We start from the raw sequence: 27,990 nt of genomic DNA on the forward strand, positions 1-27,990 counted from the left end.
TGATGTTGTTTTCAGAATCAGACTTGAGATCGGTGAATCAGGCTCCTTCGAAGGATTTATTTTCAGAAATTTCTGAGACACAGACAAGCGGTACAGCCAAACGCCATTTTGATTTGGCTCCTCCCACTCGCAGTCGCCATTATACTCCCAGCATTCCAAAAAGCCCCTCCCCTTGCTCTTCCTCCCTCTGCTGCCCCCCCCCCCCCTCGTCCGTGGCGCCTCTCCGTCTCAAACGCTCACAGATGGCCGATCGATATGTAAACGATGCAAGCCAGACCCGACAGCTGCTTGATTACGTGAGATGAGAGGCAGGAAGAATCTTCAAACGTTTGGTCACATGATTACACGCCTCAAGCTTTGCTGAGTCATCTAAAACAGTTATGACTAAAATCAAAACAGTTATAATTCAATTGAAACAACAAAATGTCAACGGTGCCGATGTCTGGACGGGAGCAGATGTTTTCCAATCTGAAAATACGTTTTTGTGCTTTCACAATACGTTCGCTTAAGCTAAACTGGTTGAAATATATATATATTTTTTATTTTTATTTTTTACAAATCCCACCTTTATATGGAATATTATTCTTTCTCGTATGGGTGTATTGAACTTCTTTCTAATTTTCAATGACGATGTCGACTTTCATGGCTCACTTTCATGGGCCGTCCTTTTTAGCGCGGTCTCGTATCTACAAAAAAAAACATTTTTCACCACACAATTACCAACTATGGAATAACAAGGACATTCTCTATAAACACACGACTCCCTTCATAGAAAATTGGTTTTCAAATCATATTCTTTGGCTGGATCAGTTGTTTGCTACTCTTTCGTCCCCTATGAAGAGTTCTTGTTCAAATATAGTATTCCTGTTACGCTAAAATAGTTTCTGCTAAACCCTCTGGAGTATGAATGCTTTCGAAATACCAACTCAGGCTTGATGTCCGGAGATGGTCCTTGTTATTTCCAACACGTACATTTGTAGGCAAAGCATGTTTTTCAAAATCCTCTGGTCAAAACAAAATAAGAAAGCTTTTTCACATGGAGATGACCGTATTAGCCCGAGTCATTTCTTATTGCTCCGGTTTTTCCAAATCAACGTATTTTTAAACATACTACACTCAACGCTAAAAACAAGCGGTTGGCGTTTCCGTTTTCCCGTGAACTCAGCATTCCCTGGCACGTAAATTGATACCTGTGAGTGGGCGTGGCCAGGCTGCTGCCTCGTCAAGGTGTGGTTGCTGACTTTGTGTGAGTGTTTTTCACACAGAGAGGAAACGTCAAGCCGGCGGTGGACGAAGTGTCAGGTGAGCGTTTTGCGTCCAACTTCCTTCAGCTTATTTTGTTTTCGATTTGGAAGCACGTTTTTTTTCTTTTGTTCGTTTTTTTTGGTTTTGTTCGTTTTTTTGTATGCGGTTTTTGTGCCGTAATTCGTCACACTTGCAAGTGTGCGCTTGTTGTCGCCAGATGGAAAGACGACACTGCTTGAAATAGTTTATATTGTTTTATGGCCGCATTTCAGCAATTATTTGTAGACTAGAAATAATTGTAATATGAACACAAATATGCTTAATGATCTTATTATTGTGAGTCTTCAACAACAAAAAGCTGCTTCTATTGCGTTAGCATTGCTGAAGCTACGTTGTTTGGGGAATGTTTTTAAATTGTGAGTGTTGTCAAAATAAGCTTATTTAAAGTCTGGTAACACGCGCACAAATGTATTGTTTTTATTTTGTCCTTTTCAACTAAAGTACGTGTCGTCGTTGCAATCATTTGAATCCATACTGACATTTTTAATGACGTCATTGTGGACATTTTGTACGTTGATCATTTTCATTTTTGCGCAGCTAAAAAGGTTTGAGAAAGATCTAAAAGTGTTTTGGAAAGATTTATTGTTTGGTGTCTTTGGCTTCGAAAGAATGAAGTCAAAGCCCAAGGAAACTTTTACGATTCATCTTAGCATTATTATGGCGAAAGTTGACATTCATAAGTATAAATTCATACATATGAAAACTTTTTTCGTTGCTTTGCTTTGTGAAGTCAAGCAGTTTCCATCATTTTTTCTCTCAAGACTTGCAATATGTGTAAACATTTCCGTATTTTTTTGTACATTTTATTCCCCCGGCATGTTTTTTTTTTGTGTGTGTTTTTGTTTTGTTTAATCGACAAATTGATTCAGTCATTGGATTATGACTTTGTTAATAAAATGTTTTGTTTAGTTTTCTTGGCGTGTTGAGCAATTTCATTGGACTACATGCCACGGAGGAGGCGGGACTTCCGACGTCCGGGTTTTCACCCATCAACTTGGTTTCCGTTTTGCGCCGTGTGGGCCGCGTCCCAATATTAGCGCTTCCGCCGTTGTGCCCCGCGCTTGCGAGTGTGTCGTGTCTGTCTCGGTGTCCCAAACGTTTCGGATGGCCGGCGGGGGCGCGTGGTTGGGGGGGCGCGTGGTTGGGGGGGCGCAGGGTGGGGGTCCGAGTGTTGGAACGCGGCCAGCAGTAGCCGGAAACGGCGCTGATGTGTAAAACCCAGAAGTCCGAGGCAAAAAAAAAATTAACTGCACGGCATAATATAGGAAGTTAACCTGACACACGTTTCAAAATAAAGTCTATATAAACATTTAAATAAATACAAAAAAAAAAAAACAGTTAGCAAGATGCTAACGTTGTGTGGCGATGTAGTAACAGTCGCTAAATAGTCGAGTTTCGAGATGACTTCATTTTTTCCGTCCCCCAGCGACGTGCACGTGTTGTTTACACCAACAACACGGCTGTGAACGGGACGGAGTTGCTTTCTGTTGTCAAAGTCGCTTTTCTTGTTCAAAGTGGATATTTCGCCGTGACAGTAAACTCGCCACTTGGCGCTGTTTTGCCGTGAATGGCGCGAGAGTTACAAGTAGAAATTCCGCATCCTACCTCCGGGTCTTGATCACGAATCCAGTCCCACATTCTAAGTACACGCAATTTCTTGACAACAGCCTAAATGCTCTGGCGTTCCAATCGGAGCCATTCGCGGCAAAATAGCGCTGGCTAATTGTTTTGAATAGCGTTGAGTTTGATTTTGCTACAATGGGATAGAAACGGCAAATGTTGTCCTCGTGTTAACGAGCCGCTGTTGGAAGTGTGGAGATGTTTTCAAAAGGTTTCTTTTTTTTTTGCGCAGAAACTCAAGTGAAGCCGAATCGCCAGCGATGTCCAGCAGGCCCAACGGGAGTCCGCCGCCCTACGAGTCGGATGGCTAGTAAGTCCGAGCTAGCCGCTTTGCTAACGAACGTTGTCACATGTTCAAGATCCCTTTTGAGGAAATCCAACAAGTATTCTTCAAGTCTTGCTTCCAGCTGTTTATTTGTCGCCCCCACTTGAAGTTGACTGTAACAGTGACCCGTCAAAAGAACGCAAGCTCGTGTTTTTCAACACCAAAATGCTCAAACTAAAGAAATAGCCGTGTTCAGTCCGCTAGCTTTATGCTAAAGTGAAATGTGAAAAACCTTAGACGGTGTTTTTTTTCTTCTTGTTTTTTTTCTTTTCGTTTTTATACACACGGACAAATACTTTGGGGAGAAAACAAGTAAATGTTTGACATTACTTTACTAGCACCAGAGCACTACTTTTATCTCAGTGAAGTTCCTTAGCTCACTTGAGGCCAGTTACTTTGAACCAAGATGGAGTCAAAGCACTACTTTTGTATTAACGAAGCACCTTTACTGATTTGAATGCAGTTCATTGGCACTAAGATGCCATGAGATGATGGCACCAAAGCACTACTTTTCCCCCCGCAGTGGAGCGCCTTGGCTTGCTTCAGCACAGTTTATTGCACCACGGCAGCGGCGCAGCACTACTTTTATCCAAACGGTCCTCTTTAGCACAAAATTAACATATTCCTTTGCAGTCAAAGTACTACTTTTGTCTAAAGGAAGCTCCTTAACTCACTTCAAAATAGCTCCTCTGCACCAAGATGCCATGAGATGATGGCGGCAAAGCGCTACTTTTCTCAATGAAGCTCCTTAGCTCACGTCAGCGTAGTTTATTGCACCATGGCAGCGGCACAGCACTACTTTTGTCTAAACAATCCTCCTTAGCCCCAACATGACACATTTCCTTTGCACCAAAATGGAGTCAAAGCATTACTTTTGTCTAAATGAAGCTCCTTAACTCACTTCAAAATAGCTCCTCGGCACCAAGATGTCGAGATGATGGCGGCAAATCACAATTTTTTTCCCCAGTGAGCCTCCTTTAGCGCTAACGAAGGCTTTTGTCCCCCCCTCGGCAGCAACGCGCCCCCGCAGCCGGCGTACTCGTACTACCCGGACGACGAGTTCCAGCACTTCTACCGCTGGACGTCGCCGCCGGGCGTGCTGAAGATCATGGCCATCATCGTGGTCGTGCTGTGCGTGGCCATCTTCGCCTGCGTGGCCTCCACGTTGGCCTGGGACTCGCAGGGGGCGCTGTCGGGCTTCGGCGGCGGCATCGGGGGGGGCTCGTACGGCGCCGGCTACCCGGGAAGCTACGGCGGCGGCGGCGGCAACTTCGGCTCCTTCGGGGGCGGCGCCTACGGAGCCGGCAACAGCTACGGCTACGGCGGGCTGGGCGGCAACTACAACGACCCGCGCTCGGCCAAAGGCTTCATCATCGCCATGGCCGCCATCACCTTCATCGCCACGCTGGCCGCCTTCATCGTCATCGTGTCTCACCAGAGCGTGTCGGAGAGCCGCAAGTTCTACCTGGCGGTGGTGGTGGTGTGCGCCGTTCTGGCGCTGCTGATGCTGATCGCCGCCATCGTGTACTTGATGGCCGTCAACCCCATGGCGCAGTCGCAGGGCTCGGCTTACGGCAGCCAGATCACCGGATTGTGCGCGCAGTACCAGCGGCCGCAGACGTCCGGCGTCTTCGTCAACCAGTACCTCTACCACTATTGCGTGGTCGAGCCGCAGGAGGTGAACGCAACCTCCTCCTTCCTCAACTTCTGATTTCATACTTGCGGGAATTGGCGTTCCCGTCACCGCTCCGATCTTCTTCACATTTGGAGGCGTCGCTATGTTTCATTTTTAGAATTTCTGATTATTATTTTTTTTTTTTTTAACACATTAACTATACGAAAGAAGAGTAGGATCAGTGAAGGAAAAAAAAGGTTGGCAGGATTCTCACTTCTGTGAAAATTCCGACTTTGTCAAAATTCAGATTTTTAACCTGGAAATTCTGAGAATTCTGACTTTAATCTCAAAATTCTGACTTTAAAGTGAATTTCTGAAATGAATGTCAATTCTCTAAAATCCAAATTTTTAGAACAAAATCAGAATTCTGAGATTCAATCTTTAATCGAATCTCAGAATTCTGACTTAAAAAATTTAGATTTTAGAGAATTCTGACATGAATGTCAAAATTCAGATTTTTAAAGTGAAAATTCTGACTTCTCAGAACTCTGACTTCAAACTGATAATACTAAGATAAAAGTGAGAATCCTGCCAAATCAAAACAAAATCACTTTTTATCCAATTAATCAATAGATTAATGATTATTTATTATATAAAATTAATGATTTAAAAAATGTTCACTAGCATCCAAGTCTTCCACTTAACGTGTTTGCAGTTTAGAGAGGGTGTGCACACTTGTGCAAGCCCATCCTTCGTTCTTCATGTTGCCGTTCCTTCACGTGTGTGTGTGCGTGCGTGCGTGCGTGTGTGGCAGGCCATCGCGGTGGTGTTTGGCTTCCTGGTGGCGGCCGCCCTCATCATCATGCTCGTGTTCGCGCTGAAGACGCGCAAGAAAATCAGCGAGTTTGGCAAGAGCAACATCCTGTGGAAGCGCGTCAAAGTGCTGGAGGGCGACGAACCCCCGCAGGACGTCGAGGCCTGGGTGAGCGCGCGCACACACAAAATCCTCGGACCCAGCATGAGCGCAATTTGGCGCCGTCAAACACACAAATTGAAAATTGAAGATGAATTCAATTCTTCAGGCAACAAAATGTTGCGCGGCTGCCGCGGTTTCGCGGTTGGTTGAGTTTGTGCGCAACATTTTTCATTGGTTAAGATTGTGTCAAAATAGCAGACGTCGCGAGCACAGACCAATCGTATCGATTTGTGGGAAAAGAATATGCCCATATTTGGACATTTCCACCCGACAGCAGAGGTGGCAAATCCAGCCCCTTGATGCTCGCTAGCAAATAAACGAGCGCCGTGGGAGCTAGCTAGGGAGCTCGCTAAGCTAGCAGCTGGTGTTAAAGCCAAACTGTGGCAGCTGTTTTACTTTCTGGTCCTGGGTTTGCCACCTCTGACCGACGGCAACAATTGATTCAACTCCGACTTGTTGGTCAAGTCGACTGTCCCACCAAACGCAAGTAAAAGTCAATATGGCGGCCATGTTGGCAGGGGCAACGATCTCATCGAAGACAACGAATGATCTTATGTGGCAGCCATATTGGAGGGGGCAACGTTCTCGTCAAAGGCAATTGATAGTCAGGTGTGGCGGCCATATTGGCAGGGGAAACGGTTTCATCAAATTCAAATTTAAAAAAAACAACTTTATTTGTCCCCAGAGGGCAATTGCTGCACGCCATTATAAAAAAAAAAGAAGTGCTTTTGCTTTTAACGAACGACCCGTCATCATTTTAGTCCTTTAAATGAAGGTTCCGCCGCATATTTTTCAATGGAAAGAATGACAAAAGCTTACTGAAATAAGCAAAAGAACCACAATGGAACTTCCTTCCTGTTTTTGTGGAAAAAAAACAATTTGTAATTCTGATGGTTGCAGCGGGTCAGGAAGGTCCAATGTCCGTGTACTGTTTTTGTAGAACTCTTGTGGTGCACAAGTGCGTGTGTGGGAAGACATATTTGAAGCGGTCGGACCAGTTTGGTGGCTGTCAGCGTGTGTGAAGGGGGGGGGGGGGGGGCTGAATGGCCGCCGGTGTTGGTTTCAAGGCGTGTCGTCGTGGTGGCGTCGACAGTTTCACTCTCATAATGTCACATTCCCGGGGGGGGGGGGGGGGGGGGGGGGGCGACGACAATTCAGTCACACGAGAAGAATGATTTGACACCTTTAAAAAAAGGCGCACGCTCGGAAAGTTGATTTCATGTCACGTGAGCTGACGTGACGGGTTCGCACACGCTCGTCATTCCAGCGCTGGCCGCAGCCGACTTTGCTTTAGAAAAAATAAAAAAATATATCTGCAAGACTTCATTCATTTTTTAGAAGCTTTTTTAAAATAAATAAATAAAAGTTTTTTTCCAAGTCATTTTGTTTTATTTTTTTCCCAGGAACAAGTAAGAATTTAAAAAATATATATTTGTGTGATTTTTGGGGGTGTGATTTGAGCAGAAAAGTCTTTTTTTTTTCACGCCGATTTCCCTCTTCAGGTGAACAACGTGTCGGTGCCGGCCGAGGAACTTCCGATGGCCGACTACCCGGAGAAGCTGCGCGGCTCTCGAAGTCACCTGGACGACGATGACTACGGCAAACCTGCCTACGGATACTCGCCGCCGTCAGTGACGGCAACACGCACACACACACAATCACGCGCGGGATGATGATGATGATGATGATGATGATGATGATGTCATTGGGTCAAACGTGCGATGCTGACTCATTCATACGCAGCAAAACAAAACAAGTTTCGGATCTTTTTTTTTTTTGTCTTTCTTTTTTTGAGAGCTCATTATTATATATTTGGCAGCCTTGCAGAGCCAACTTATCATCGCTTTTTTTCTTTCTTTCTGCGTGTACTCATTAATTCGCCTTTACTTGAATAAGTTCAAGACCACCTTCAGCGGAGTTTCGGCTCATTGTTCCGAAATGTGTGTGTGTGTCAGGCCGGTGGAGGACGAGCACCCCCTGCGTAACGGCGTCCCTTACGCGGCCAGCTCGGAAGTTCCCAGCTTGGCCAGCAGGAGGCGCGGCGACCCCGACGCCGACTACGCCTCGTCGGGAGACGAGCTGGATGACGACGACGTCGACTTCTACAGGTGAATGCGCGTTGAAAACGCGGCGCGGCGCGGCGTGCTCGCGTCTTCATGCCGAAGTTGTCTTCCTCAGCGAGTTCCCGCCCATCGCCAACGAGCAGGAGCGGAACGAGTACAAGCGAGAGTTCGACCGCAACCACCACGAGTACAAAGACCTCCAGGCCGAGCTGGACGCCGTCAACAAGAAACTCAGCGACGCCGACCGAGAACTGGACCAGCTGCGGGAGGGAAGTCAGCAGTACCAGGTCAGCATCGGACGCGGTTCACCACATTCCATTGCAAAAACATCACCAAAGTCACGTCTGAAATGGCACAGGAAGTCATTTTGTTTCAAAATGGCTGAATTTACTGTCAATTTTGTCATCGCCAGGCGTCTTTCCAATGTTTTGAAAATTCAGCCCCTAAAGCCAGTTGGACTTAGAGACATGACATTTGGTAGACATGTCTATCATGAGTAGGCCCACAAAAAAGTCTCAAGACACCATGCCTGAAAACACACCGGAAGTCAGCCATTTTGTTTCAAAACTGCCAAATTAGTGTCATTTAGTCACTGCCAGGCTTCTTTCCAATGTTTTGAAAATTCCGCCCCCAAAGCCAGTTTGCCTTGGAGATGTGAAATTTGGTAGACATGTTTATCGTGAGTAGACCCACAAAAAAGTCTCAGGAAGCCATGCCTGAAATGGCACAAGAAGTCAGCCATTTTGTTTCGAAACTGACAATTTAGCGTAAATGTTGTCATTGCCAGGCATCTTTTGAATGTTTGGAAAATTCAGCCCCTGAAGCCAGTTTTAATTCACAACATGAAATTTGATAGGCATGTCCATCATGACTGGACCCACAAAAAAGTCCCAAGACACCATGCCTGAAAAGACACAGGAAGTCTTCAATTTGGGTTCCAATCGGTCAATTTGCCATTTTCAGTATTGAAAAAAAAAATGAAGCCCCTGAAGTCAGTTTCACTTATCAACATGAATTTTGGTAGGCGTGCCTATCATGAGTAGACGCACAAAAAAGCCTCAAGGAGCCGTCCTTCAGAAGACACGGGAAGTTCAAATTTGCACTTTTCGTGTCAATTTTGGTCATTTTCAGCGGTCTTTCCAATGTTTTGAAAATTCGGCCCTTGACGCCAGTTTGCCTTCGCGACATGAAATTGGGCCGACATGTCCATCATGACTGGACCCACAAAAAAGTCTCAAGAAGCCATACCTGAAAAGACACAGGAGATTTTGTTCTGAAGCGGCCATTTTAGGCTAATTTCAAGGTGCCGCTGAAAAACACCAGGTCAAACGACAGCACATGTAAATATGCTGATAATAATAATAATAATAATGATTGTGTTTTCCTCTAGGATGCTCTTGCTGAGTACAACAGAATCAAGGGCATGAAAAAGGTGAGTGAATTTCAATCCTTGCTTTGTCTGCGTCAGAACAGCGTTTGCACACAAACGGACAACATTGAATTCAAAACATTTGAAGCCACGTCACATGACGTCAACATTGGATCAAGTGATTCTTTGGCTTACCACTAGAGGGAGCTCGCGTCGCAGCACACTTTGACAATGACTGCGTTTGTTGCGTTGTTAGACGTCGGACTATCGCGCCAAGAAGAGGCGGAGCAAATATCTGAAGGCCAAACTCAACCACATCAAGAAGATGGTCAGCGACTACGACCGCCGAGCCTGAGACGTGCGTGGCGGCGTCAGCTGACCGTATGACATCATCATCATCAGCCCGCCGTGCCACCAACAAATGTTTGTATAGCGAGTACGGGCTGTCAAGCGTAATCCAAAGTGACAGACGGCCCAATTCTTCCTACAAGCGATGAACTCTTTGCTTACAAAAAGCACAACAAGCTAACTTTGAATATTTTTAGCGATCAACTTTTGCATTAAATGGTATTTTTATTTGTATTTTATCAACTGTTATGTTTTCATAATTTGCATGAATTTTAAAATGTTTCTCAATTCATTTGTATCAGGTGGGATTTTTTTTAACCAAGTTGTCTAACTTTTACTCTAGTTTGTCAATGTTTTTTAATAACAATAAAATGTCCACCAAAAGTTACTTTATTTACTTTTTGATTGCAGTTTTTATGAGTCTTTCATTTTCTGGATAGGATTGTTGAATTATTTTAGTGATGGTGGATTTGGAAATCAAGCTAACCTGGTTTAGAGATTGAAATGTAACATAACGACCTACCAACTTACGCAGCTTGTAAAAAGCCGTGAAGAGATATTTTCCGAGGTTGAAGTAGGCATAAGTAGAGATGTCCACATTATTTTTGGAAATTATTAGCTAGGATTTTAAATGGACAAATTTGCTTCCGGTTCCTCAGCTGACTCCCACCAAGACGTACGTGGGAAGAGGCAGGGGGCGTGGCTACATTGGGGACTTTTAAAGGGCTTTTTTACTGATTTCTCTAAAACACGTTGAGCAAATTTTAAATTGCAAGCTAATGTCAATTTCCTGGTGAAAAAGCACGTGTCATTAATAGTTTTCCCCTTCACATTTGAATAATGACGCCTCCCACGACCCCCTCCCCACTTAATCACGTCTGATGAGGCCGGTCTGTGTCTGGCGTCCGTCCAGCGTCCTTGACCTCCCTCCTCCCTCCTCCCCCCCCCTACCGCCTGTCACAGCTGGACATAATCCGCAGATCGCCTGCCTGATTTTTGTATTCTTCATCTTAATTCAAACAAAATTGTCAACCGTGTTTTGAAATGATTGTTGACAATGTTCCCGACTTCCCGTGTAAGCTTCCGGGGGTCGCACGAGAGGCAACATCAAACTCGCCAAAAACTTTGGAGTAGTTGATTTGTTCCTCGTCATCAGTTTTGGCGAAGGTGAACTTGCACTCCCGGGTGTCTTTTTCCGTGAATATCCTGAAACCGAGGGAACAGACGGAGGCTCGTGCTCAGCTGCTGCCTGCTGTCCCTTTAAGAGGACATCAAAGCCGATTAGCGCTCATCCCGCCATCAGCCTCATTTTGTTGTTTGGCGAGCGGAGCCCGCTTCGCCTTCGCCGTGTCTTCATTCCCACTCGCTCCCGCCAAAAGTCGCCCGGATTCCCGCCGACGGAGCCATGGCGCGCGCCCTGGGCGGCGCGCCCTCGCCGCTCCGGCGCGCGAGCGCAAGCGAGTGAAGCGCGGCGTCGGCGGCGGCGGCGCGCGCGTCCGCGTCCCGTCCAGGTGCGTCCAGATGCAGAAGAGCGTGCGCTACAACGAGGGCCACGCCCTGCACCTGGCGCTGGCCGCCCGCAAGGAGGGCCCCAAGCGCGGCCTGGTCAGCAAGCGCAGCTCGGAGAACGTCCGCTGGACGGACAAGTTCTTCGCGCTCTACCAGAACCTTCTCTTCTACTTCGACAACGAGCAGAGCGCGCGGCCGTCCGGCATGTACCTGCTGGAGGGATGCACGTGCGAGCGCGCCCCCGCGCCCAAAGCGGCCTCGGTCGGCGGCGGCAGCAGGGACGCCCCCGAGAAGACGCAGGTACGCAAGCGCGCGCAAACGCCGGCAAAGTCAGGGTTGCTTTCGTCAGGGTTATCGTTTCACACAAGGATGAGGGTTCAGGATTGGGTCAGGGTCTCGAGGTAGGATTTCAAGACTGCATTATAAGTTTTCACAAGCTTTCAAGACAAGGTTAGGGTCGTCGGTTTAAGATTGTTAGTTTCAAGCTAGGCTAAGAGTTTTAAAGCAGAGTTGTGAGCCACTGTTTGGCTTTCGAGCCACAGTCAGGGTCTTGAAGCAGTCTGAATCTGGGTTAGGGTTATTGTTCCAAACAAGAATTAAGAGTTTGAACTATGGTCAAGTTTTTAGTTTTTCAAGCCAGTGGTTTCAAACATGGGTTCGGGTTGTGAAGTCAAAATCGTGTTTCAAGCCACTTTTGTGTTTCCAAGTTTCAAAGGTTGGGCTTTTACATTAAATTTTCAATGCCAGAGTTAGACTTGATTCGGGTTTCAAGTGTTGGAATTTCTTGTCGCTTTGACTTGCTTGTTGAGTGTCATGTGACTAAAGTGATGTGGAGTTGTGAGCTTAGCGCAGGGGGGCGTGGCCTGTCAACATTGTCCGTGTGTGCATGGCATTGTTTTGGTTCGGCTTAAATCCATCTGGCTGCCAGGGAAGCCGCATTAGCCGCACAAGCTGCCTTGTCGGTTATGTAAGAACAACACACACACATTCGCACACAAGCCTTTAAGCCTCCTGCTGGTCGGATGCCGGCACACGCTAGCAAGTGTCATTCAGCCGCCCGCTTATGTTACGTCATTACTACATACAGTACACGTGCACACGTTCGCCATACCTGCTGTAAAATATTGCAAATACAGGAAGTCAGGCAGAGTGCAGGAAATAGACAGGAAGTCGGTGCGATTGCGGCGAAATCAGTGTGTTCAAGTTAGGCGGCCTTGGTGAGTGGCAACGTAAGATGGCCGCCGGTGGCTAAACTTCCCCCAATGGCGAGCAAGCGACATTGTTTGGCTGCCTTCGAGGAAGGTGGGAAATCGGACTTCTCCGACTTCTTACCAGGAAGTGTGAACGGGAACGCCCCATTTGAACTTGGACATCCGAGTTGCTAAGTCGGGAGAAAGAAGGGAAAAAAAAGACCCAACATCACCGACCGATTAAAAAAAAAAAAAAAAAAAAAAAAGCCCTGGAATGGCAAACCATAATTGAAACAATTATCAACATATTTATCTATTATTGTGATTTGGCTGGACTGCGTTAACCAGAATGACAAACAATCGATCGGAGTCAGCCATCTTTGTTGTCTACATTTGCCGCAAACGTTTTGAGGTCAGAACTGTGAGATCAATCCGCCTTCCTCGAATGCAGCGTCTGACACGAGCCGGCAGAAATCGGCAGGAAATCAAATCTAAAGCAAACCTACAATGTCTGTCGATGTTTGTGTGCGCAGTTCTACTTCCTGGTGATGTTCGGCCATGACGGTCAGAAGCCTCTGGAGCTCCGCACGGAGGACGAAGCCGACTGCAACGAGTGGGTGGACTGCATACAACAGGCCAGGTCAGCGCATTTCCGCTTGGACTTTTTTTCCCCACACAATTTCAATGCGTTACTAATTGCGAGATGAGTCTCATAACTAGACGCTAGTCAATCGTTGAAGTTTCGGGACCACATGAAGTCCGCTTTTGCGAGCAGGACCAAGTAAACGCTTGTGGAAGGAGATAAAAATAGAAGAGAGAGAAAAGAGCGAGACAGAAGGCCATCGTGTGATGTAAGTCCGTAAAGCACCGCCGTGACCTAAATGTGAACTGCTGCGAGCTACGCACGCACGCACACACAAACGGTACAAACATGTAACCGTGTTGTGTTCATGTGCATTAAACATGGGGGGGGGAATTATGAGTTTGTGTGTGCCATATGCTAATTGTAGATGCTAAATGATGCTATATGCTAAAGTAGGTATTTGCTCCTAAAAAAAAAAGCTGGATGCTAGACATGATCACAAAAGCGAGATTTGACGCGCCATCGCGTCGTGTGCTCGTGCTCAGCTACTCGGACCTAATCATGGAGCGCGAGATCCTGATGCAGAAGTACATCCACCTGGTCCAGATCATGGAAACGGAGAAGATCGCAGCCAATCAGCTCCGCACGCAACTGGAGGACCAGGACACGGAGATCGAGAGGCTCAAGGCCGAGGTACGCCACGCGATGCTAATGCTAAAAGCTAGATGTTCAATTCGACGTGCTCAGTGTGCTTGATATGTCTTCGTACGCTTACGGGTGATGCTAATTGCTATACGGTACAGCTAAATACGCAATACCGATAATGCTAATAATACCTGACGCTAAATGCTATACACTGACGCCATTAGCCAAATGCTACTGCTAATGTTAGCGCTCCAGCTAACGGGGGGTTGCGCGCATCTGGTGTCCAGATCGTGCTGCTCAACCGGACCAAAGAGCGAATGCAGCCCGGCCACAACATCCTGGACGAGGAGGACCCCGACATCAAAAAGATCAAGAAGGCAAGTTGCGCCTGGTCCGAAGTCACGCGCGGAGGCGGAGACTCGCTGAGGGGCTTGACAGGTGTCATGTCGCTTCCGGGCCGTGTCATGTGACCTTTTAAGCGACCTCTTCAGTATCATTTGAAGTTACTTGTTGAGTGTCATGTGACTTAAGACGCTATTTAACTTTAGTGACTTAAGTGCCATGTGACTTTTTCAGTGACCCTTAAGTGTTACGTAAGCCGTTAAATGACACGTCACTTAACTTGTTTAGTGACTTTTGGAGCATCATGTGACTTATGTGACTTGTTGAGTGACACCTTATGTCGGGTGACTTCTTTAAGTGTCACGCGACTTAAGTGTTATCAAACTTGTTTAGCGACTTCTTGAGTGACTTAAGTGTCACGTGACGTTTTAAGTGAGCCAAAAAGTCACACTTAAGAAGTTACTTAACTTGTCATGTGACGTCTTTACCTGTTCTGTGACTTTTTGACTTGTGACTTACTGTTATCTCACTTCTTGAGTGACTTGAGTATCATGTGACTTCTTGAGTGACACCTTATGTCAGGTGACTTCTTTAAGTGCCATGTGACTTAAGTGTTCTCTAACTTGTTTAGTGACTTTTTGACTTAAGTGTCACGTGACACGTAAGAAGTCACGTAACTTGTTTAGTGACTTCTTAAGTGACAACTTTAGTCATGTGACTTCTTTAAGTGTCCCGTGTCCTGTTAAGTGACTTCTTAGGAGACTTCCGATCCCCGTAGTGACTCGTCCCGCGTAATTCGACTTGGCGAGTGACCCGCGGCGTGCGGCGCGCGGCGCGCAGGTGCAGAGCTTCATGCGCGGCTGGCTGTGCCGGAGGAAGTGGAAGCTGATCGTCCAGGACTACATCTGCTCGCCGCACGCCGAGAGCATGCGCAAGCGCAACCACGTCGTCTTCAACATGGTGGAGGCCGAGACGGAGTACGTCAACCAGCTGTCCGTCCTGGTCAACTGCTTCCTGCGCCCGCTGCGCATGGCCGCCAGCTCCAAGAAGCCGCCCGTCAGCCACCACGACGTCAGCAGCATCTTCCTCAACAGGTGCGGACGAGCCACGCTGAGCAAATGTCACGAGGAGTCCCAAGGGCTCATTTTCTTATACCGTAGACTCCGCCTCCAGTGCGGAGCAGGCCGCCTCCCCCATAAGTGAAATCCACAAAAACGGAAATGCAGGGTGTCCATGAAGTGTCTTTACAACTAAAACAGATTATGACATATTTATATGGGCATCGTCATTTGCACGAAGCACTTCAAGGCGGTACTCGATTTCTTGCCATGTAATAAAATAACTCTGGTTAAGAAATCTCATCAGCTGCCTCGGTAATTATTCAAAATTATTAAGAGACTTTATGGACTTCCTGTGTTGTGCTGCCTACTAAGGCATGTTTTTATAATACTTATGTCATTTTTGTATTTTTTTTTTAAAGATCTTAAAACATACTTTGAAATGGTACAGACATTCTAAAACATTGAGAGCCACAAGACAAAATATTAATACAGATAAGACCAAAATATTGTATTTATTTATTTTTGTTAATTACTAAGGTTGAATTGAGTGGATATAACCCCTCATTACTTATTTTCATTTGTTGATCAGCATCATTGAAACTAGCCTATGCTAATGGGCTAGTAATCACGCTTAGCATTAGCGTGCTAGTAATGACCGTTGAATGTAAACAAACACCATTTTGTTTCCCTCACATTATATCTAGATGAGTTGAATTGAGTGGCTATAACTACAAATTCTATCTTCTGTGCTCGAACATTACAAAACACCCCAAAATTAGCCAATGACAAACGGTTAACAATCGTGATTATCATTAGCACGCTAGCGATGACCATTTAAGGTCAATAAACACTAACTGCTTTTTAGTTCACTCCTCTTATTACTGTAGATCGACATTACATGTTTAAGAGTGTCTCAAAAGTCTCCTACAGACAACGTCTCAACAATAGTCAGGAAGTAAACGAGTTAGCAACCTGTTAGCTACAACGAGCTCAATAACGTCGGCAGAAAAAACGTCGGTGGATGAACATGGACAGCGATCCAAATGGTTCTGACGAGCTTTGAGGCTGACATTTTTAGTTAAACTATTTTTAAAGTCAACTTTTTTTCCCTCCAGCCCTATAGTAAACAAATCCCGTTTTTTTTTCTTTTTTTTTTTCCGACTCTTTGAATAACGTGAGGATTTCGTTTTTCACGCGCGCTGCTCATCCGGTCCCAATCCCCTTTTGTCTCCCCCAGCGAGACCATCATGTTCCTGCACCAGATCTTCCACCAGGGCCTGAACGCCCGCATGGCCAACTGGCCCACGCTGGTCCTCGGTGAGTCGCCGGCGTTGCCCTCCATCTTGGCGCCGCGTTGACCGAGCCGCCGTCCTTGTGTGCGTTTGGGCGCGCAGCCGACCTCTTCGACATCCTTCTTCCGATGCTGAACATCTACCAGGAGTTTGTGCGCAACCATCAGTACAGCCTTCAGGTTCTGGCCAACTGCAAGCAGAACCGAGACTTCGACAAGCTGCTCAAGCAGTACGAGGCCAACGCCGCGTGCGAGGGACGCATGCTGGAGACCTTCCTCACCTACCCCATGTTTCAGGTAGCCCCGCACCGCTTCGTTTTTCGTTTTAGTCAGAAGGACTTGGTTGCTTAGTCGGGCGGCAGTCGTCAATGTCAGTAGTTATTCATGTCGTTCCGATGGAGTTGCCTCGTAAAGCAGAATAATTGCCAGACGTGCTGAGCGCGCGTCGCTAACGTTTGTGTCTTTTCAGATTCCTCGTTACATCATCACGCTTCACGAGTTGCTGGCGCACACGCCGCACGAGCACGTGGAGAGGAACAGTTTGCACTTTGCCAAGTCCAAGCTGGAAGAACTCTCAAAGTACAAACTTGACGCTGAACTCGATGTCTTGTTGCTCTTCTCCAAAGTGACGATGTGTGTGCGTGGCCAGGATGATGCACGACGAGGTGAGCGACACGGAGAACATCCGCAAGAACCTCGCCATCGAAAGGATGATCGTGGAGGGCTGCGACATCCTGCTGGACACCAGCCAGACGTTTGTCCGTCAAGGTGGCCGTCCGTCCGTCCGTCTGTCCTTGAGGTCCGCTGGCCCAGGCTCAAGCCCGCCTCCGCTCCCCCCCCCCCCCCCTGACAGGTTCGCTCATCCAGCTGCCGTCCAGCAGCGAGCGCGGGATGCTGAGCAAAGTTCGTCTGGGCTCGCTGTCGCTGCGCAAGGAAGGCGAGCGCCAGTGCTTCCTTTTCACCAAACACTTCCTCATCTGCACCAGGACGTCCGGCGGGAAACTGCACTTGCTCAAGGTCCGCACAGAACCCTTGCCGCCTAAATGGGCCGCTGTTGAAATGAAAATAAGTTTGGCTTATGATCATTTTGAAATAAAGAAAATTAAACCAAGAAGTGACTTGCAAAATAGGGCACAATTGATCAAGAGCCAACTATTATGTTGCCTAGACGGGCTGCTGTTGAACGAAGAGACGTACGTGGTTGGCACCGTTTATTAATTTTGACCGGATTTTCTGCCTCGATTGGCTGCTGTTGAAATCACAATGAGTTTGGATAATAATAATTTTGAAATTTAAAGAATTTTTTTAAATTATTGTTATACTAGATAGAGAGCACGGTTATTCAGACATGACTCCATTAGTTTGCCACCTAAATAGGCTGCTGCTGAAATGAAAATAAGAACTGTTTTAAGTTTTTTTTAAAAAAATAAAAAAGGAAGTATAGGGCACACTTATTCATCTTAGCAACAGTTTTTTTTGTTGGGGGCGCCTAGACAGGCTGCTGACTAAGTGAAAATAAGTTTTGGCTTATGATCATTTTGAAATAAAGAAAATTAAACCAAGAAGTGACTAGCAAAATAGGGCACAATTGATCAAGATCCAACTATTATGTTGCCTAGACGGGCTGCTGTTGAATCAAGAAACGTACGCAGTGCAATCATTTCATACAAAAAAATCACAATGAAATTTCATTCTAAATAGAGCGCACATTTAAATTCTTGCCTAATTTTCTGCCTCGATGGGCTGCTGTTGAATCAAAATGAGTTTGGATAATGATCATTTTGAAATTTAAAGAAAAAAATTAAATAATTGTAAATAGAGAGCACGGTTATTCAGACATGACACCATTATTTTGCCGCCTAGATAGGCCCAACTCGTGTTGGCTGCCTCGACGGGCTGCCGTCATAATCGGCAAGCCTTTTTGTGTTCCAGCAAGGAGGCACGTTGTCGCTGATGGAATGCACGCTGATCGAGGACGTGGACGCCGGCGACGAGGACTGTGAGCACGCGCGGGCGAGCGCCGCGTTTTTTGAAAAAGCGTCAGACCTGACGCGGCCGCCGTCTGTTTTGCAGACAACGCGGCGGGTCAAGGCTTCAGCCACTTGGAGTTCAAGATGGTGGTGGAGCCTGCTGACGCGCAGACCTTTTCGGTGGTTCTGCTGGCCCCGTCCAGCCAGGAGAAGGCGGCCTGGACCAGCGACATCAGCCAGGTGGGACGAAAGCGCCGGCAAATTGCATCTCGCGCAGGGTTAATATCGTTTGGGAATTTTCATTTTGCTTCCTTTTTATTTTGTTGCAAGTTTTGTTTTTTAATTGAAGTTAGCTTTCAGGGTGGTTCTGTTAGTTTTTATTAGTTTGAGGTATTTAAAAAAAAAAAAAAAAAAGCTTAGTTTTAGTTAGTGTCAGTATTAGTTAAAAAAAATTTTTTTTTAAATTTATATTACTGCAGACGTGGCATATCCAGGAATATTTTTTGGGATTAAAGTTGTGTTATTTTTGTTAGTTTTCACATGTGCCGTTTGCTCGCGTCGCAGTGCATCGACAACATCCGCTGCAACGGGCTGATGACCAGCGTCTTCGAGGAGAACTCCAAAGTGTCGGTGCCGCACATGATCAAGTAAGCCGGCGGTGGCTTGGCCAGCCGCTTTGAAAGCCGCTTGACTCGATGGGCGGCGCCCCCCGCAGGTCAGACGCGCGCCTGCACAAGGACGACGTGGACATCTGCTTCAGCAAGACGCTCAACTCGTGCAAAGTGCCGCAGATCCGCTACGCCAGCGTGGAGCGCCTGCTGGAGCGTCTGACCGACCTGCGCTTCCTCTCCATCGACTTCCTCAACACCTTCCTGCACACCTACCGCATCTTCACCACCGCCGCCGTCGTCATGCGCAAGCTGGCGCACGTCTACCGGCAGCCCTTCACCTCCATCCCCGTCAGGTGGGCTCAAAGACGCCGCCGCTCACTTCACCGCCATCAAAGATGCCTCGTTGACATGGCAGCAAATCCACATCAAAGACACGTCCGTGGTGGATTTTGTTTTTCTTCATTGATAGTAACCATAAAAAAATGAACATCTTATTTACATTGGCAGCTATCATTTAACACGTCAAAGACATGCCCATAATGTCAAAGACACGTCCAAAGTGATATATTTTTTAAAAGAAACAACCGTGGAGATTTTTAAACGCATCAAAGACACATTTGTGGTGAATTGAACATCTCAGACATGCCCATAATATCAAAGACACGTCCAAAAGTGTTTTTTTTTTTTAAGAAACAACCGTGGAGAATTTTAAACGCATCAAAGACACATTTGTGGTGAATTGAACATCTCAGACATGCCCATAAAATCAAAGACACATCTATGGTGATCCCCCCCATTAATAGTTGTTCTTTGATTTGTCGAATAACAATATATTGAAATGCAAATCACATCAAGGCATGTTTTTGATGTGTTAAATGATGGATGCCAATTAAAAAAACTCACACCTTGTCTTTGATATAATGAAATGTTTTTTTGGTGTGTCAATGATATTTAAAAAATAATAATAATCATTGACGTGTCTTTGAGATGTAAATGTCTGCTATGTGTCTTTGAATTTGAACTTGAAATTCAAAATCTCCATGATGGAGTCTTTGATGTGACAAGTTGTCTCTGCCAATGAAATCATTTCACCACGTCTTTGATTTTTCACATCATCTAAAACGCTTGGTGGGTTTGCGGTTCCAAATCGGTCACGTCAAAGCCCCTTTAGTTCCAAATGGGTCCACATCTTCATCGTCTTCATCCTCCTCATCTTCATCATTTCACCTTCATCATCCTCATGTTGTGTGTCAGGATCGAGCAGCACTCATGCGACCGTCTGTCCATCATGTCTCTGTGTCCCGACTACACCCTGAAGATCACCCAGCTGGCTCTGGATCAGTCCAAGTAAACAAGCATCAAAGACCCCCATAGTCTTGTCAGTCACTCCATTTCCCGCCCCGCCCTGCCATGGTGACAGTCGGTCTTGCGTCCTTCAGGTCTCTGGAGCTGTTCTTCGCCACCAACCAGGGCTCGTGGGGCTTGGACCCCCTGAACAACAAATCCCCGCGCCTGTGCCGCAAGTTCTCGTCCCCGCCGCCTTTGTCCCTCCCGTCTCGAACGTCCTCGCCCGTCCATAGCCGCAAATTGTCGCTGAGCTCGCCCGTGGGACCCAAACTTCTGGACCTTTCGTCCACGCCGTCCTCCTCGGCTGCCAGCTCCCCCACCTCGTCGCACGGGCCCGGCCTCTTTGCCTCGTCGCCGTCGCCGCCCCACGCAGCCGGCAGCCCCTGCAGGACGCTCTTCGGCTTCTCGTCGTCGCCGCCGCCCACCGCCACAAAGGCCCCGCTGGATCTCAGTCGAGGTCCCAGCTCGCCCGAGCTCAGCCCGGGCGGCGAAGACGTCGTCAGCGGCGAGCTGCCTCGCATCGACGCCTTCTGCGGGAAACTGAGGAGGAGCATCCGCAGAGGTGAGTCAGGAAAAAAAAAAAAAATCACCATGGATGTGTCTTTGATGTGTAAAACCCCACACACACGTGTGTGTCTTTGACATCATTGACAATGTCTTTGATGTAAAATGTATCCATCATTTAATAGATACATTTAAAAAATGTCTGACTTCAAAGGCAATTAAAATTAAATGTTTTGATTTCTGTCCACCGCGTAACATATCAAAGATGCGGATGTCTGTGGTGAATATTTGACGGGGATTTTTTTTCTCCCAGTGACTTACACTAATTCAATAAAACAAAGACATGTCTATGGGGAGTTTTATTCATCAGTATTAAATACTTTTAAAACATCAAACAAATTCATGTGGGGACAAAAGTCACTATTGAAGTGTCTTTGATGTACTGAAATTCAAGGCAGACGTGTCTTTGATGTGTCGAACGGTGGATAACCATGGGGGGGAATCACCATGGATATTTATCATATGTTAAATGATGGTTGCCAATTTTTGAAATGCCCGTGTGTCTTTGATGTGGTAGATGACATATATTTGATATGGACGTGTTTTATAGGTTTAAATGGTGGATACCATGGAAAAATTCCCCACGGATACCAGCAAAATGATACTGAGGATGATGTGTCTTTGATGGGTGGGAAAACACCACCGATGTGTCTTTGATATCATGGATGTGTCTTTCATTTCTCAAATGCACCAAGGACAAGTCTGTGTTGTGCTCAATTCTGGATACCCGTGAAAGCAAAAATCACCGTGTCTTTGACACCACAGACCCGTCCTATCTGGTGTGCCATATCGAGCAGTCGTGCGGCATTCAACGGTGTGTGTGTCATCGCCACGGTTACGTGTGTGACTCCTCCCCCTCCTTCTCCCTCCGCCGCCAGCCGTGCTGGAGTCGGTGTCTCTGGACAAATTTATTCCGGAATCTCCCGCCAGCGCAAGCAGCAACGAGTCCGGCGACGTGTCGCCGTGTCGCTCGCCGTCCACGCCGCGACACTTGCGCTACCGCCCGGCAGGAGGTATCACGCCAAGCAGGCGCACGTCACCTTATTGGCCAAGATGGCGTTGCTGTGCCGCGCGCCGTTCATTTCGGCCTTCGTGTCTCGCCAGCGTCTTCGGCCGAGAACTCTCGCTGCGCCGTGTCGCCCGCGTCGGCCTTCGCCATCGCCACCGCCGCCGCCGGACATGGCCAGGGTGAGTGCGCGGACGGCCATTTTGTAGCGCAAATGCTAAATATGCATGTGAGGTGCGGGTATTATTTCTGTCCACTTGGGGTGACATTCCACATTGTAGTGTCTGTGACTTTGAATGTGTTTGGCTTAACAAGGAGGAGCCTGTTGGGTGAGTGATATGGGAGTCGAAGAATAAAAGCTGCTGAAAGTAATCAAAATGTGGGGGAAAGTTGCTTAACGTAGCACCAAAAGCGCTAACGGCTTCCTGTTGCAGCGTTGGGCAGCTCAGAGAAGTTGTGCGACAAAGAGTTCATCATCCGCAGAGCCGCCACCAACCGAGTTCTCAACGTGCTGCGGCATTGGGTCTCCAAACACTCGCAGGTCAGCCCAACGCGCCTTTGCAATCCGTCACACATTTTGGGGCTCAAAACGCTCACCAATTTTAGTCTCAAAAAAACGCTTTTTTCCGTCCTTCTCAAAGTTCAACTCAGATTTTGACAACATGAAAACAAATTAGATTAGTTTTGATTTTTTTAAAAAAATCAAGGATTGAAGGTTTTGTTTTTATTTATTTTTAATTTAACCACATAAAAATGTTTCAGAACTAATTCTCATTTACAAACATGACCTAGTGGAAAGTCTTACCTCAGGGACTGAATTTTCATATATTCATATATATATATATATATACATATATACAAAAAGTAAATTACAAAAGCATATTGCATTTACTTGGAAAAAAAAAAACTACTCTTTCTGTCACAAAAAAACCTCATTTATTACACAATTGCATTCACAAAAAATGTTTAAAAAAATGTTTGTCAGTGTTTTGTATATCATATATATTATTATTATTATTATATATATATTATTGTATATATTTTTATGGTTTTATTGAATTGTTTTTTTTCTGTTTTCAGATTATTTTTTTCTGTTCATTTTCATCAAAAATCGGGAAAAAAAACACAGGGAAAAAATATTTTAAAAAACAAAGTATGAAAAAACAAAACAGAAAAAAATAAAACAAACCTAAAAAAAAAGCCCCCCCCCCCCAATAAATTACTCAGAAAAAGATTTTCCCCCCAAGTAAAAGAAAACACATGGGGATGCACTCAATTTCCAAATGGGAAAAAAAAAATCCTAAAATTGTATATAAAACACCCCGTTGCGACATGAACATGTTTTTATTCCCAGAGCTGTTATATTAAAAATAAGTAAATAAAAGCTTGAAACGTTTATGGTTTTGTTTTTCTCGCACTTGCCAGGACTTTGAGAGCAACAGCGAGCTAAAGGTGGGCGTGGTCAGCCTGCTGGAAGAAGTGCTGCGGGATCCCGACCTTCTGCCTCAGGAGAGGAAAGCCACCGGCAACATCCTCAGGTCAGAATGCCACAAGGTCGCTCGCTCGTCTCGTCTCGTCTCGTCTCGCTCGCTCGTCTCGTCTCGCTCGCTCGTCTCGCTCGCTTTGGTGACGCCAAACCAACTTTGCCGTCTTCAGTGCGCTTTGTCAAGAAGAGCAAGACGATGCTCAGCTCAAGATTGAGGACATTCTGCAAATGGTACCGTTTGGACGACGACTCAACACGTTTTCAACACATCATCACTGACATTATATATATATATATTTTTTTTTAATGACAAACAGAAAAGTTGCCCACTTCTTCACTTCATTGCGGTAAGAACGAATCTTCATGTTGCGTTCTTGATGCTCGTTAGCGCGGTCATCATTATTTCGTGTGTAGGCGGAGAGTCCAAAGGCCGAGTGCTTGGAGTCTTTGTCTGCGATGGAGCTGGCCGAGCAGATCACGTTGCTGGACCACATCGTCTTCAGGAGCATTCCTTACGAGTCAGTACCATTTTTTTTTTTTCATTGTTTACAAATAACATCAATGAAATCATTTGAATTGTGGCTCCTCAGCCTTTATTTTGAAAATGCAAGAAGTTGAAAATGTTGACGAGCAACTTCCTGTTATTGGGTTTGTCGCCTCCTGATGGTCATTTAGGATAATGCAGGTTCCAGGAAACTTGTCCAGACCAGAACCAAGGAAAATAAGAATACATAATATAATATTTTATTACATGGATTTGGATAAAGTTTATATTTTAAAATGTTGGGGGGGCTTTCAAGAAAAATGTCATTTCCTGAGTGTCTGTGATGTCATTTTTTTTTAGTACAAAAACAAAACATGTTTTCCAAAACAAAATATAAAAAAAAAAAATATATATATATATATATATAATATAACAATGTATATATTTTTGTCCAGTCTTATTTAAGTCAAGATTAAAAAAAAATTGTTTTTTTCCCCCATCAAGAAGTCTTATTTAAGAAAAAGCTGTTAAAGGATAAAATACAATAAAAAGAATAAAAAAGAAGATATTTATCTTTGCGAAAATGCACCGATTGAAAATTCTGAAAATGTGAATTGATATATCAGAATAGTGCAGTGTGTTGTCTGCAAATGGTTTGATCGATTGATCGATTGCGTTTGAGGGAGTTCCTCGGTCAAGGCTGGATGAAAGTGGACAAGACCGAGAAGACGCCCTACATCATGAAAACCAGCCAGCACTTTAACAACGTGAGTTGACGTCTTTGTTGCGCTTTGGAACGTTGAAGCGGGAAAAGCAGATGACATCATCGTTGAAAAAATCAAGTCTTCCGTTGTTGTTGTTGTTGTTGTTGTTGTTGTTGCCGCCGCGACGCTCAGATGAGCAACCTGGTGGCGTCGCAGATCATGACGCACGGCGACGCGGGCTCGCGGGCCGGCGCCATCGACAAGTGGCTGGCGGTGGCCGACATCTGCCGCTGCCTCAACAACTACAACGGCGTCCTGGAGATCACCTCGGCGCTCAACCGCAGCGCCGTCTACCGCCTCAAGAAGACCTGGGCCAAAGTCTGCAAGCAGGTGCTGACGCGCACGCACGCACGCACGCACGCGTGTTCACAATGTTAGGAACAGCTCAAAAAAATCTTTTCGATGTTTTCCCCTAAAATTGCTTCACAACTCCAAACATTAAGTTAGGAGGATTTTATTATTAGATTAATGTAGACATTTTTTCAAATTGATTTATTTTTAATTTGTATTCACATATCATAATATTGAATATTTAGTCATAATAACAATATAAATTGTAATATTTATAATATATTGATTTAAAACTGTTTTTCTAAAAAAAAATGTCTTAGATGTTTTTTTTTCTCAAAATTCACATTTATTTCTTCATTTTGTATTAATTGAGAATTTTTTAGGCAATATTTTTTGTTCAAAGATTTTTGCTGTATTTTTCAAGAGTTAATATTTGACACAAAAACAAATCTTACAAAGAAAATGTAAAAAAAAAAATCCCGACAGTCCGAATCTTACATAAATAAAATAGCATTTTCTTACGCAAAAAGGTGAATTGTTTGAGAAAAAAGATTTTTTGTTTTCAGTATAAAAAGTCAGAATGAAGTCGAATGAAGAAAAAAAATATCTCCTTAAATACTGTATTAATTTATTATTAACATGACAATAAAATTAGTCAAATTTAAATAAATGTATACATACATTTAACATTTTGTTAGCAAATGATGAAAACAAAATTAGAATAAATTTTTTAAAAAAAATTCAAAATATGAAACATACAAATAGCATGTAAATATTAAAAAAATATTTTTTTAACCTGATCGATAAATGTGATGGCTGCTTAAAAATCTGATGTGTTTTGTCGGGACACACGTTTTGCCCTCCGTCCTCCGCAGCAAACTCATCTGACCTTCGTGTGTGTGTGTGTGTGTGTGCGTGTGTGTGTGCGTGTGTGTGCGTGCGTGCGTTGCAGACGAAGTCGCTGATGGACCGTCTGCAGAGGACGGTCTCATCCGAAGGACGCTTCAAGAACCTCCGAGAGACGCTGAAAAAGTAAATGTGGCCACATTGGCGTGTAGCTCGACACCTTTGTGACGTGCGTGCGTGTGCGTGCGCGTGTGTGTTTGAAGCTGCAACCCGCCGTGCGTGCCCTACCTGGGCATGTACCTGACCGACCTGGCATTCATCGAGGAGGGGACGCCCAACTTCACTGAGGAAGGTCTGGTCAACTTCTCCAAGATGAGGATGGTAAGAAAAAGGATGAATGGAGAAATGTACAGAGCGCTGCCCCTACAGGTCAAAATTGGAATTGTATGCAATTTTTTGTGACATCGTGGAGTCGGCCTTCTCGGTGGCTCGTTTATTGATGACATCGAGTCCAATCAAGTTGTAGTCGTGTCCACTTGTCGTTCCTGCTCGTTGAAGTGAGTTGTGGTCAGGTTCTTCTGTCTCCCCGTCAGATCTGTCACATCATCCGCGAGATCCGGCAGTTTCAGCAAACTCCTTACAGGATCGAGCACCAGGCCAAGGTTTGCTTCATGTTTGTTTGTTTTCGCTCCTCTGATTTACAGCCATCTGTTTGATTGACAGCCATTTTGTGGTCCCGCCCCTTGCAGGTGACTCACTTCTTGCTGGACAAGACGCAAGTGATGGACGAAGACGCACTGTACGCGCTCTCGCTAAAGCTTGAGCCGCGGGTACCGCCGGGCTAAGCTAACGCCGAGCGGCTCGGCCCCCTGCCTTGTCCTATGCTAGCCTGTTAGTGCTAGCAGAAGCCAGGCTAATCCCTGCTAACTTGGATCAGGTGAGGCTTTGGCGTCTTGTTGCCGAGCAACCGGCGACAACGTTCTCCACCCATCAAAGCAAAACAACAACAACAACAAAAGTGGTTCTTTTTGCGTGTGAAAGGACCAACCCAGCTCAACTCAGGTGACATCACTAGACATTCATGCTCGTTCACTAGCATGTTTGTTTGAGTCAAATATTGGGTGTGATGTAACTTCCTGTGTCCAGTGGATGCACGCTAGATCATACTGTGACCTCACTTTCTGTACCAATTGGATCACATTGTGACATCATTTCCTGTATGCAGTGGATCTATGTGATCACGCTCTGACATCACTTGCTGTATCCATTGGATCCACTTGATCACATTGTGGCATCACTTCCTGTATGCGATGGATCCACATGATCACACTGTGACATCACTTCCTGTATGCAGTGGATCCACTTGATCACGCTATATCACTTCCTGTAACAGTTGGATCCAATGGATCACATTCTGAAATCACTTCCTGTATGCAGTGGATCCACTTGATCACGCCATATCACTTTCTGTATTGATTGGATCCACTGGATCACATTGTGACATCCTGTATGCAGTGGATCCACTTGATCACGCCATGACATCACTTCCTGTATCGGTTGGATCCACTGGATCATGCCGTCACAACACCACTTGTGATTTGACTTATTCAAAGAGTCACTGAATAACTGTAGAACCACCGAGTTCGACAATGAATCCACTGGAATGTGCTCTGATGTCATTTCCTGTAGGATCTGCCAGATCACATGTGTGCACTCTCATCATCTGCAGCGATGCACCAGATCACATTGTCACATGACTTTCCTACAGAGTGGATCTGAATCTGATGTCACTTCCTGTTTTCAGTGGATCCACTGGATCACACTATGAAGTCACTCTCTGTGAACGCGGCTGTGCTGTGAAATCACTTCCTGTAAGGAGTGTTCCTTTTTGTCACTTCACTTCCTGTATGAAGTGATCGCACAGTGACATCACTTCCTGTGCGCAGATGCAACACTCACACAAGTGTGCGTTATTTGTTAGCGACGAGCCTCGTTAGCCTGTGTTTTGTACACACATTTTTGTACACCGGATAAAAGTTTGCTCTTTAAAAAAAAGACTTGACTTAAAATGTTTTTTTTTTGTTTTTGTTTTTTTACATCAGACAACAATCATGCACGATGCTCCGTCCTTATTATTATTAACCTTGTAATTTAATGTTAGCCCCGCGTTCTATTTCGTTTTCTCTTTTGGTGTGTCTTAGCTGAGGATGAAGACTTTTGCATGTTGTCGTTTCATATCTCTGTAGTTTGACTGTGAAAACGTATTTATTGATGACACTTCTGTTCTTTCTTTAGGTTTGATTTCATATTAGCACTTTGTTTGTCTTTGTACTGTTTGTTGTTGTTTCCCCCCCCATTAAAAGTAAAGGCGGTCAAGAT

The 27,990-nt window shown here is 45.4% G+C and overlaps 2 protein-coding genes across 6 annotated transcripts; both read left to right on the forward strand.

Moving 5' to 3' along the window:
- The first annotated feature begins 233 nt into the window (after positions 1-233).
- On the forward strand, positions 234-10,009 carry oclna (occludin a). Its single transcript, XM_077586208.1, has 9 exons — positions 234-1,302; positions 3,158-3,235; positions 4,265-4,928; positions 5,680-5,847; positions 7,344-7,468; positions 7,797-7,949; positions 8,020-8,191; positions 9,295-9,336; positions 9,530-10,009. The coding sequence occupies exons 2-9, from the start codon at positions 3,186-3,188 to the stop codon at positions 9,626-9,628; spliced, it is 1,473 nt and encodes a 490-aa protein (XP_077442334.1). The 5' UTR covers positions 234-1,302; positions 3,158-3,185; the 3' UTR covers positions 9,629-10,009.
- A 576-nt stretch (positions 10,010-10,585) lies between these two features.
- Positions 10,586-27,989, forward strand: rasgrf2a (Ras protein-specific guanine nucleotide-releasing factor 2a). 5 transcript variants are annotated; one of them, XM_077585706.1, is made up of 30 exons: positions 11,281-11,430; positions 12,854-12,960; positions 13,096-13,171; positions 13,449-13,596; positions 13,836-13,925; positions 14,731-14,984; positions 16,189-16,268; positions 16,346-16,539; positions 16,712-16,821; positions 16,892-17,010; positions 17,096-17,259; positions 18,175-18,241; positions 18,316-18,452; positions 18,777-18,859; positions 18,928-19,176; positions 20,078-20,170; positions 20,263-20,732; positions 21,613-21,747; positions 21,839-21,922; positions 22,175-22,281; positions 23,166-23,278; positions 23,397-23,457; positions 23,544-23,573; positions 23,641-23,744; positions 24,393-24,477; positions 24,607-24,804; positions 25,718-25,797; positions 25,875-25,992; positions 26,205-26,273; positions 26,361-27,989. In XM_077585706.1, exons 2-30 carry the CDS (start codon positions 12,879-12,881, stop codon positions 26,454-26,456), a joined length of 3,696 nt encoding a protein of 1,231 aa, XP_077441832.1. In that variant the 5' UTR covers positions 11,281-11,430; positions 12,854-12,878; the 3' UTR covers positions 26,457-27,989. The 5 variants fall into 5 exon arrangements, with proteins under 5 accessions (XP_077441834.1, XP_077441829.1, XP_077441830.1 ...); XM_077585703.1 differs by lacking the exon at positions 13,096-13,171 and having other exon boundaries at positions 10,591-11,430; XM_077585704.1 differs by lacking the exons at positions 13,096-13,171; positions 20,078-20,170 and having other exon boundaries at positions 10,592-11,430.
- Position 27,990: the final 1 nt, after the last annotated feature.

The sequence above is a fragment of the Vanacampus margaritifer genome, chromosome 14, assembly GCF_051991255.1.
Source record: "Vanacampus margaritifer isolate UIUO_Vmar chromosome 14, RoL_Vmar_1.0, whole genome shotgun sequence".
In the NCBI taxonomy this organism is placed as follows: Eukaryota; Metazoa; Chordata; class Actinopteri; order Syngnathiformes; family Syngnathidae; genus Vanacampus; species Vanacampus margaritifer.

What these genes read in the sequence shown, in the direction of transcription:
- oclna (XM_077586208.1), top strand. Translation starts at nt 3,186, where the DNA reads ATGTCCAGCAGGCCCAACGGGAGTCCGCCGCCCTACGAGTCGGATGGC. An exon ending in CCCTACGAGTCGGATGGCTA is followed by an intron (nt 3,236 to 4,264) that starts GTAAGTCCGAGC and finishes CCCCCTCGGCAG; the next exon opens with CAACGCGCCCCCGCAGCCGG. An exon ending in GCGTGGTCGAGCCGCAGGAG is followed by an intron (nt 4,929 to 5,679) that starts GTGAACGCAACC and finishes CGTGTGTGGCAG; the next exon opens with GCCATCGCGGTGGTGTTTGG.
- rasgrf2a (XM_077585703.1), top strand. Translation starts at nt 11,143, where the DNA reads ATGCAGAAGAGCGTGCGCTACAACGAGGGCCACGCCCTGCACCTGGCG. An exon ending in GACTGCATACAACAGGCCAG is followed by an intron (nt 12,961 to 13,448) that starts GTCAGCGCATTT and finishes GCTCGTGCTCAG; the next exon opens with CTACTCGGACCTAATCATGG. An exon ending in CCAGACGTTTGTCCGTCAAG is followed by an intron (nt 17,011 to 17,095) that starts GTGGCCGTCCGT and finishes CCCCCCTGACAG; the next exon opens with GTTCGCTCATCCAGCTGCCG.